Source organism: Echinops telfairi, unplaced genomic scaffold (genome assembly GCF_000313985.2).
Source record: "Echinops telfairi isolate 266 unplaced genomic scaffold, ASM31398v2 ScPeMD7_5;HRSCAF=22, whole genome shotgun sequence".
Classification (NCBI taxonomy): domain Eukaryota; kingdom Metazoa; phylum Chordata; class Mammalia; order Afrosoricida; family Tenrecidae; genus Echinops; species Echinops telfairi.
The window spans coordinates 10,515,667-10,526,855 of record NW_022103901.1 but is presented as its reverse complement, the minus strand read 5'-3'; the positions used below and the strand labels follow the sequence as shown (position 1 = coordinate 10,526,855).

Sequence of the window (11,189 nt, the reverse complement as noted above, 5' to 3'; positions counted from 1 at the left end):
TCTGCTCTCAGCCTAATTTATCAGCCAGTCAGGGAATGAATTGTGTGGCCCCCCCACCCCCCACCCCCGCCCCGGCAAAATGTGTTTCACTTGGCGAAGCCATGAGTCCCGGTGTTGTGTGGCTGGCAGTCCTCATTTTCGATCTGATAGAATTGCCCTGTGTGTTGTCAATCCTCAGGAAACCTGAAAGGTCAGCAGTTCAAAACCACCAGCAGATCCACATGAGAAAGATGAGGCTTGCTCCTCCCTAAAGACTTACAGTCTTGGAAAACCCTACCGGGACCAGTCGACTCTGTCCCATAGGGCCACCAGCGTCAGCGTCGGCTCCAGAGCAGCGAGCTTGCTTTGGCTTAGTTGTTAATCCCCATCTCTGCCTGTGGTTAACGAGGCATGGCTGCTGTCCTCAGGCGGCAGTGAGCCGGGCCAGACCCATCGCAGCCCTACGCACAACAGATGCAGAGACCAGTCCTTCCATATCCTTGAGATTGTTCAGTGTTTGAGCCCCTGGTTGCAGTCACTATGTCAATCCATCTCATCCAAAGTCTTCCTGATTTGGGGGGTTTGTTTTGTTTTGGTTTGTTTTTTTGCCACCCCTCTGCTTTACCAAGCTTGATGTCCTTCCTCAGAGACCCATGGTCCACTCTCCCACCCCACCCCAACCTGATAACATGTCCAAAGGACAGGAGAGGAAACCTGGCCATCCTCCCTTCTAAAGGACAATGCGCTCTACTTCTCTCAAAACAGATGCATTCATTCTTCCGGCTGCCCGCGGGACGTTCAATGTTCTTCATCCACACCACAATGCAAACGCAGCGATCCTTGATCGTTGCCCACCTTTCACAAACATGCCAGGTCATGGAAAATTCCCGAGGAGTAGGTGATGGGCACGAGGGTTAAAGTAGGTTCGTGTGTTCGTGAGGCTGGGCTGGGGTGGAATGTCGGGCGCCTCTTAGGTCGCCGCACCTGAGCTCATACCCTGGGGTGTGGGCCATACCGCCTTTTCTTCGGACAGGAGAGACCAGGTGGGAGCTGACTACCACCGAGAAAGAAAAGTTGAGACCAGGTGGGAGCTGACTGACTACCACCGAGAAAGAAAAGTTGAGACCAGGTGGGAGCTGACTACCACCGAGAAAGAAAAGTTGAGACCAGGTGGGAGCTGACTACCACCGAGAAAGAAAAGTTGAAACAGAGTGGTCCTTTGGACCCAGGGTCCCTGTGCTGAGAACTTCCTAGACCCAGAAGGAAGATGGAGGCCAAGATACATATTGCTTTCCAAGGAATGCCTGGCCCGCAGATGTGGAAAGGAGACACAGACTCTCCCCAAAAGTCGGCAAAGAGAGAGGCAGAGGCAGAGCAGACGTCGGCCTCCTGAGCGGTGCGACATTAGATTTCTGTTTGTTCCGGCCGTCCTGGGTCCTTGTGGTACTCCTGTCACAGCAGCACTGGGCAACTGGGACCCGGCTCCCTGTTCTTCCCCTGTTCCCACTGCCTCCCTCCTATGGGCTCCGCTACAGGCCTGTAGCTTCTTGAACTTTGCTCACCCTGGACCTTCCCACGTAATCCCTCTCTGTTCTTCAAAGCCCAAATCTAAGTACCACCCGGCCCGCACCCTCCCTTGGCACGTCCTTCCTGGAAGGGCCGCACCGCGTACAACTGTCACGGTTGAGCACTGCACAACTCCTGTAGACTCTGGTGAGATGAGGGCCCTGTGGTGCCAGGCAGCGTAGGGCCCTGCTAGTTGGAGAGAATGAAGAAGCACCGTGTATGTAGGGACAGCCTCGCACTGTATGTATCCCCGCCATGTACCCCGCGGGCTGCCTGCTGTCATGAGTGGGCCCTCCACGCCAGACTCCTCAGTCAGAAACCATGATGGGGAAGTGAGCCCCTCATCCTCCGAGAACTTGCCGGAACAACAACGCCCGAGCACCCAAGCTCTCGGGAATCCCTGGGTCTGTCAGGCCTCTGTCCACCCCCTGAGCAGGCAGGGATGTTGTGACCAGAAGATGGACGTGAGGAGGTGACAGAAGTAGGTTCTATCACATGGATTCCTCTGGGCAGCCGGCTCAGATGGCAAATCCAAGGAGAAACTCATTGGCAACCCCTCTGGACTGTCTCAGATGCCCAGGTAGCACCAACCGCCAGCCGCAGGGACTCAACAGGAAGAAGCCCTCTGGGCTTTCCTCCCTCTTGGCTTCAAGCAGTGGCTCCTCAGGTCAGCTTGGGAGTTCAGCCAGCGGCCCAGAAGATGTGTACGGGGAAGTGAGGTGGCTGGGGCCTTGAAGGGTACAGAGGGGAGGGCTTCCTGGCCCGTGCAGAACTGGGAAGGGAGCAAGACACTGGAGAAGAAATTCCCGCCGGAGAACCAATGGAAGTCCTTTTCAAAGGTCAGTGTGGGGAAGTGGAGGTAAGGACTAGTTCTTAGCCGCAAAGGAGTCCTGTTGGAGGTAGAACCACACATTCAGGCTTCTGTCTCTGTGGGTTCAAGGGCTCATCTGGAGGAACAGAGAGCCTGGGTCAGAGGCCTGAGCTCTGCCGCTTGCTAGGCTCATCTTGGGCCGACAGTTTCGGTAGTGCAACGGTGATGTGATGCAAAGGGCTGTCGTAGGACTGTATCATGCCTGACACATGAGTCCCAAACCACCAGCAGCTCCTCGGGAGAAAGACTGGACTCGCTACTCACCCTTACACAGTGTCCGTCTCAGAAACCCACAGGAGGTCACTAGCAGTCAGCAGTGAGAGAGAGACCCTTTCAGACACTTGCCCCCTGCGAACACTCCTGAATGAAATGGTGAGGGCAGAGGTGGACAGGAAGGGGGCAAAAGGCAGTCAGGACTTCTCCATCGTAGTACCTTATTCAACTTCTAGGGCCAATATGGGAGACCAGCCTGCGCAACCGAATAGGTCCTAAGGGGCAGTGGTGTAACTGAAGGGGAAATTAAAGAGACAACAGACAAGGCATGCAAGGGCTCCCCTCTTCCATGAGGACCGGCACCAGAGAGGGTGCAGCCGGTGGAGATATTCTCTCACAGGCAAATATAATTTCAGGCATGCATGCTATGTCATACATGACCAGAAGGGGATGTGTTGGAGGCACATGCGTGACAGGAAGGAGATGTGCTAGGGACATACCTGTAACAGGAAGATATGTAAACAACAAGATGGGTGGGTTCTAGAGTTAAGATGGTGGATTAACCTTGGCTGGCTTGACCTTAGGTGCCCCTGAGCTCTTCTCCAGGGGAACAATCTATGACCCTGATCAGAAGGGAGTGGGCCGTCCTCAGGGTGGGGTGGTCTGATCGCTCTTGATGGCAGATGACCTTCAGGCAGGTAACCTTCAGGGGGTGAACCTTCAAGAGTATATAGTGGCAACCATGTGCTTGCAAGCAGCATCTTAGAAGTGGCACTATCAGAGGGGACATTGTGGGGAATCACTTTTAGTTAGAAGACTGTAACTGGGATTTAACAGTGAAGGCCTCCCTCCACCAGAGTCTCAGCCTCCCAGACCTTGAATGACGAGCACAAAGAATCTGTCTGCATACACTCTCTTCCCGGTTCCCCGTTTCCCACAGGTCAAACAGAGATTTCGAAACTCACCCCATCAATGTGTCCTCCTCCCCCCACCTCACGGCATGGCAGGAAGGCCAGGAGAAACCCCAGAGACGTTGCTCTGCAGGAGGTGTTTGGGACCATCCTAGACAAGCCCTGAGGCACGTAGGGCCATCTTCCTTTGCTGCCTATCCCTGGAGGCTCCCGATCGCTTTCCTCCTTGAAAGAGGTTCGCTGGGTTCAGACCCAGTTACCCTCCATTTGCGCTCCAGAGCCACTTCCGAGCGAAGCGCAAGTGAAATGAGAAGCACACGACTTAAACAAAACGCTATTGGCAACCCAAGTGAGGGGATGTGTGTGCTCTCTTGCATGGCCTGTGTGGGTGTGCTGTTGTCAGCCCGCGTTTCATTCGGCTTCTGGGAGCCTCCGTGACTTAAGGCTGGTGCTTGAGCTCTACTGGGCAGCCCTCTAGGCTCTCATCTCCCTTCGGATCTGGTGGGATAGATTCCAAGATCGACCCACAGGACCTTTATGTCCGCCTTGGCCACCTTCGTCAACATCCAGATGAAGCACATGCCTGCCCCACTTGTTCTGGGTTCACTGCGAGTGGACATATCACAAGAACCCATCGTTTGGCCCGCGGGCGTCCCCCCCATCTGTGAATAATGAGCTCTTCTGCTCGTGTCTAAGTTCATGAACCAGCAGATAATTTTAGGACTTTCACATCTGCTCATGGCTTAGTTCATGAACCAGCGGATAATTTTAGGACTTTCAGGAAAGCGTGTTTTTCTTGCAACAAACAAGATTCATAGGCTCAGAGTTGGAAGGGACTTAGGAGGTCCCACGAAGGTGAAGGTCCACCCTCTGCTTTCGTATTTCCTGGAACAGGACATTTGGTGTTTCTCAAGGGAGCAAAGGCTTATGGTGGAGTGGACAGCAAGCTGTCCTTCCCTGTATTCATCCATACATGCATTCACCTCTTCATTCATTCATTCATCAGATACACACACTATTTAGTGTCCAATCAAACCCCCTGGCATCAAGTCAATTCCAATGCACGCAGCCCTGTAAGACAGAGCAGAGCTGCTCCTTAGGGTATCTGAGAAGACTGTAAATATTGATGGGAGCTGATAGCTTCATCTTTGTCCCGAACAGTCGCTAGAGGGTTTGAGTCACCAACCTTGTAGTGACGATACAGTGTACGATCACTGGGGAAACAGAGGGACTACCCTAACTCACCCATTCCAAAGCACCCACAATGCCATCAGGAAGACGGAGTCTTTTCACAGACTCATTGCTTGGAAGGGTAACCTTGATCTCGTCCCAAAGGGTTGTACCATTGACCATCGGTTCCCTACGAAGCTATGGTCAACATTCACTTCGCATCCAGGGTCAGTGATGGTGGAAGGCCTCCCTGGACCAAGCACGAGAAGCCACACGGGAGGAACTCACAAGGGAGCACCAGTTGGCCTTCCTTCTCAACCGGGGCTGTCCTCTTCCGGCTAGTTGAGCCACAATCGAAAGCGTGGCGAGAACCAAGAACAGGACATCACATCTCTTCCTCGCCAGCCTCTTCACACACTGCCAGTGAGCTGGTTTTGAGGGTCCTCGAGGGCAGGGTAGCACTCTCCTGAGCGTTTCTGAGAATGTGAATCATTTCAGAAGCAGAAGGCCTAAGCCACTGTGACACCAGGGCCCCTTCCCCATCCCATGCAGGCCTAAAGCCAGGTTTTAGGCAAAACGAATACCCAACACATGTTGACTTAGCAGCTGCCTATTTCCAGAAGAGTTCCAAGGACCACCACACAAAGTATCACTTGATTAATTTTAATTCAATTTTTAAAAACTTTCTTGTGAATTACGTGAAGGTTTGCGAAGCAGATCATCCGTTTTATATTCCGTTCAGAAGCGTCAGTTTCCCCTCATCCATTACAATCCCTCACGGGACCGCGGCGGATCCCATTTCCTCTCTGTGGCTCCTGCTTGCATTCCGCCTTCTTCTCTTACGCTATTTTTCAAAACACTTGGATTGACATAGAATTCGCATATCGTACAGCGGTTGAAACATCTTCAAAAGAGTGGGGCCCCCAATAAAATGATTATTTTTTAATGAAAAAAATAACAAGAAAATAAAGAGTGGTGCCATCTTCAGTACAATCGATTTGAGAGCATCATCTTCTTCCTGGTACCCAGTTATAAGCGCCACATGTTCTCTCAGCCCCAAGAAATTATTAATCCAGTTACTGTCGCTGTAGATTTATTTCCTGAACTTCATCCTGAATTTCATATAAAGAAAAGCAGCCAGAGGCAAAACTAAAAACAAAACTCCAGTAACAACAAAGCATCACTTTAAATCAATCTATTCTGTTTCCTATTAGATGATAAACAACCTCTTGAGGGTGGACCTGTGATTTGTAGCGCTCCTGGCAGACCTGGCACCTCGGGAAGATCCTTAGAGATTGTGGGTTCTTTTCTTTTTTTTCTTTTTTATCATATTATTAGGGGCTCAGACAACTCTTATCACAATCCATACACACATCAATTGTGTCAAGCTCATTTGTACATATGTTGCCATCATCATTCGCACAACACCTGCTTTCTACTTGAGCCGTTGGTATCAGCTCCTCATTTATTTCCCTCCCTTCCCACTTCCCCCTCCCCCCGAACCCTTGATAATTTATAAATTATTATTATTTTGAGATGGTAGGTTCTTGAATGCTTCTGGAGGCCAGCCAAATGTTTGCAGCCTCTGTGTTAGACCGGGTAGACCAGAGACAGAAATTCAGTGACACTCAGATATGTGTAAGAGAGACCTTTCTATCAAGAAGTCGTTCTATGTCAGGAAAACATCCCTGCCCAGTCCAGATCAATCCATGAGTCCGATAGTAGCCCATCAATCTGATAGTAGTCTTAAGTCCAATAATAGTCCATCAGTCCCTCTTCAGACTGAGGCAGCCACATGCAATGATGCAGTATGCAGGAAGCTCACCGGCCGGTGGGTGCAAGTCCTGTGGATCCCGTGGCACAGTTCATTCCAGGGTTCTGGCAGGTCTCCGAGTGGCTCTCCAGCAGGAAGGCAAAGGCAGAGAGAAAGAGAGAGAGAGCTCCCAGGATCCTCCTTACTAGAAGACCTCTCCCACCAGCAGGTACCATCACGCTATGACCCATTTGACAGGAGAGACTCCACTCATATCTTCTTCCGGGTGCCATGTTGACACTAAAACCCTCACCATCACAGCCTCCTTGAGAGCATTTGGATTTGAGTTCTGGCCTCTGAGGGTCTGTTTCTGAAGCAAGATGTCCTCCTGAGTCTCACAGCTGTCAAGTAAAAAGGGAAGGGGCTGCATTTGATCACAACTCATACCTCCATCCTCTTCCCCAGGGCCCCCAGAAAAAGAGGGGAGCAGAGGCTTCAGGGGTCCTCCCCACGGAGGAGAAACAAGAGTGTCCTGCCCACCATGCAGGGGCCCCAGTGGAACAGGGACCCATTTCAGTCCCCCCCCCCACACACACACACATACACACACGCGGGTGAGATCCAGACTCTCCGGTAGCCACATCCCGCTGGCAAGCAGCGAGTGAACACGGAGAAGAAACAACAAATAGGCTGAGAGAGGAAGCTGCCAAAACAAACCAAACACAGAAGGGCTGCTTGCCACCACCTCGGCTGGGCCCAGGCCAGGAGCACAGACACACAAGAACACATACGTGCAGAGAGACACATTGCTTCGCCCAGCTCCCTGCCGAAGCCCCATTCCACTCTCGGGGCCTCCGGGCCAGGGAGGCCTGCAGTCAAGGCGAATGGGGAAGTGGGGGTGGGCTCCTTTGAATGACCCCTGGGCCTCCTGCTTTCTCGCCATCTTGAGTCTCCTGCCAGTTCCAGGAAGCATCCTCTTTCAGCACTGATCTTCCCTTTCGAACATGCTGAGCCCTCCGTCACAGCTACCCTCTCCTCTGCCTGGCACACTCCTTCACGTCCTTTGGGTTTTGTTTGGTGCCATCAAGTCAGCTCCAACTCCTCATGGCCCACGGAGCAACCGAATGGAACCCTGCCCAGTGCTGTCCACCCTCAGTCGTTCTGGTCCAGCCCATGCTTGTAGCTGCTGGGTGAATCCATCTCGCTGAGGTAGGTAGTTAGTTTATTGTGCCAACCTGGCCAATAAACACATGTGGGATTAATTGAAGGGCGGAGAGATAAATGGCTCGGTGAGCCTCGCCTTTTTTGTCTCTTGCTCTTTGATCATGGGACCAGTGTGCGGCTGCCTTGCTTGTTCTTTGTCTCAATTTGCAAGCTACACTACCTGTGGGACACCTAACCTGTGGACTGTGCCGTTGTAATCTGAGGTTCCTTCAAGACCTGCTTCACCACAACATTGGAATTTACATCTCTTGAGCTGGGTGGGGACTGTCGGACCCTGTCATCTGGCTGACTGTTGGGTGACCTGCCTTGCTGTTTGCTGCCTGTGCCCGGATAGCTTGAATTGCTCTACAGAGGACTACCCGGCGGCCCTCAAGACTTGAAGGACCTCCAGTGTCTCACAACTGTCTCACGGGAGTGAGTTGCACTGAGCCATTTGTACTGCTTTATAATTTAATTAACTGTTTATTTCTTATGTCATATATCCATCTCTCTGTATATATATATATATATTTATTTATTTATTAGCATTCTGGCTAACACAGTCCCCCTCTATTTTACCAGGCATGGTGTCCTTCTCCCAGGGACTGGTCCCTCCTGATCACATGTCCAAAGTATGTGAGACCAAGTCTCGTCCTCCTCGTTTCTGAGAAGCATGCTGGCTGGACTTCTTCCGAGAGGGAATTGTTTGTCCTCCTGGCAGCCCGTGGTCCTTTCAGGGGACTTTCATCCTTCAATCCCCAGTCAAAATTCAGATAGGAGCCCCATCAGGAAGAAACTGATCTCCCATTCCCACCTTTTCAGGTCATGGCTACTTGGACTCTGTTGTCTCGTACATTTTATTCACTCACAGAAATGTCTGTGTCCACCTTCCCAGTGAGATGCGAGTGCCTGGAAGGGTGGGGTCAGGCCATGTCACACCCATCTCTGTGTCCCGCGCCTAGCTGCCACTCACGGTGGGCGAGTGGTGTGAAGCAGCACCGGCCCCTCTGGAGGGCGGGGTCAAGAATTGCTGGATTTCACTGACCCGACATGCCTCTTCCTCACCAACAGGAGTACCTAAGCCCAAGGAAGAAGAGGAGCTCCAACCACTACCCCACCCCACCCCCCACCCCCCAAGAGCAAGAGGAAAGCTGTTACTAATCATTAGTTCTGGGTTTCAAACTCTTGGGACCCTGACCACCAGTAAAAACCACTTACCTCATGACTACTACATGTGCAGATACATGTACACAGACATACCGGGGAAAGCTTCCATACAACACTACTCTTGGAAGTTGTCCTTCCGGGGTACAGTGAGCATTAGACTGTACCTCAAAGTGGGCGGTTCAAAACCCATCAACCATTCTTTGGGAGATGTCTGCTCCCATAAAGATTTCCAGCGCTGGAAACCCTAGATGGGATTGCAAGGAGTAGGAATTGAAAGCGAGTTTCGCTTCCTTTTTTAAGGTTGTGGCTCAGGAAACTGATTTCAAGACCCACACATGGGTCGCTACCCACTTGGATAAACATTGTTTTGGATGACTTGTTAGATAAACGTGAAGAATCAGATAACCCCACAAATAGTTGAACAAAATAGGCATGATCTGTGTGTTCAGTCATCAGGGGGCAGGAGGGCACTTCCTTTCTCCTACAGTAGCCCAGCCAGACGGGCCTGCTGGCCCTGTGTTCTAGACCACAGCTGCTCAAATACGGGCCCTGCAGCTACTGCAGGCCAAGTCCATGGACTACACCACGGACTGCCTGAAGAACAAACAAATCTGTCTTGGCAGAAGTACAGCCAGAGTGCTCCTTAGAAGGGAGACAGGTGAGACTTATTTCACCTACCTGGGACACATTATCAGCCAAGGACATCGTGAAACAGAGAAATTAACTGAGATGGATTGACACCATGGCTTCGTGCGGGCCTGGAGAATGTTTAGTTCTATTGTCCAGAGGATCACGTGAGTCAAAACCAACTGACAGCACCTAAGGACAGTTCCAGGAGCCAAGGGAAGTTTTGTCTGTGCTCACACCAGGCACAAAGGCCGCCCCAACGATCTTTGCTTTGCCTCCCTCCTCCTTAAACCCTCACTTCTTTTGTGCTTGAGAACCATCACAGGACCCAAGGGGTGCAGTGGCCGATGCTTCCCAACCACACAGCTGTCCCAGCTGTGGGTCAGTGAGTGGGCAAGCATACATCTCCCAGGCCTTGCTGGGAGAGTGGAAAACTGGAAATTCAACAGTGGGATGGTCCGGCTCCCCCACAGCACTCATGTTTCATGTTCCACTATCAAGCACAGCCCCATCTATGAGCCCTGGTGGCGTAATGGTTACATCTTGGGCTGCAGTCCCCAAAAGGCCAGCGGTTTGAAACCATCGGCCTCTCCTCGGTCAAAGACATTCCTGTAAAGAGTTACAATCTCTCAGACACACAGGGGCAGTTCCTGCCTACAGGGCCACTGAGTGGGTATGGACCACGTGGCAATGAGTCTGGCTTGGGGTTGGCCTCCCATCTGTCCACTCGGTGAAGTCAGGGACCACTGGGTCAGGGCACTAACACAAAGTGGTACTTTTTATTACATGAACAACGGTTAAAAACTACAAAGACTCGAGCTACTCCCCTGGTATCAGTCCATTTCCTTCCTTCCAATTCAGTCATTGCGCGGTGGGTCCGGGAAGTCCTGAGTACAGAGAGCCACCTCTCAGCCGAACTGCGGAGGGGGTGGAGGCCGAAGGGGTTCCAACTTCATCTGCTACTTGGGTGTGACCCGAAAGACCCGGATATGGATGGCTGAGTTGTTGCGGATGCGGATGAGTGGCTCGCGACTATCGGTCTCTGGTTCCAGCTCATCCACCAGCTCCACGGTGGACGTATTGGCGGCCACCTGCAAAGCCCCGAAGCTACCTGCCTGCAGCTGGAGCGCGATGTTTATGGCGCGGTTGATGGCGAGGCCCAGGCCGTGAATGTAGATCTCGGAGCAGGCGTTTTGACCCCGCGACCCTCCGTCCAGCAGCTTCTGGCAGCGGGCCAGCTGGGCCTTGAAATCCGTCTTCATGTTGACGTAGATGTCATTGGGCCTCCGGGGCAGGCGGTGGGGAAGCCGCTTCCGAAGGGTGTGTTCCACGGGGTCCAGTCCCGCCTCCGCCGCTCCCCGGTTCTCTGCCATGCTGTGACCTGGCACGGAAAGGGGGCAGGATTAGAGATGGGGCACCAGCGACGTCGAATCCTTCCTCACCTACCCTAGGCACAGCGGGGCCCTTCTCGCCTCCCGCGGACTCCCCTAGCCCCCAGGCCCCGGTCCTCACTCTCGCATTGCTCCGCTGCAACCTCACGCCCCTCCAACGCTCCCCTTCCCCGGCTCTTCCGCGCCTACTCTCTCCGCTCCGCAGCGCCCTCCGAGCGCACGGGGCCCGCACGCAGCCAGGCCTCTCCAAGGTTGCGCCGACCCGTCGAGACCCGCAGGCCGCACAGATGGGAAGAGAAGGGAAGGGACGCTGCACAGGGACCACCCGTCGGCAAGGA

The 11,189-nt window shown here is 52.7% G+C and overlaps 1 protein-coding gene across 2 annotated transcripts; it reads right to left on the bottom strand.

The window, feature by feature from the left end:
* Positions 1–10,211: 10,211 nt before the first annotated feature.
* POP7 (POP7 homolog, ribonuclease P/MRP subunit) lies at positions 10,212–11,189 on the bottom strand. 2 transcript variants are annotated; one of them, XM_045285937.1, is made up of 2 exons: positions 10,973–11,189; positions 10,212–10,841 (listed from the first exon to the last, which is right to left on the bottom strand). In XM_045285937.1, exon 2 carries the CDS (start codon positions 10,831–10,833, stop codon positions 10,420–10,422), a length of 414 nt encoding a protein of 137 aa, XP_045141872.1. In that variant the 5' UTR covers positions 10,834–10,841; positions 10,973–11,189; the 3' UTR covers positions 10,212–10,419. The 2 variants fall into 2 exon arrangements, with proteins under 2 accessions (XP_045141872.1, XP_004705659.1); XM_004705602.2 differs by having other exon boundaries at positions 11,041–11,188.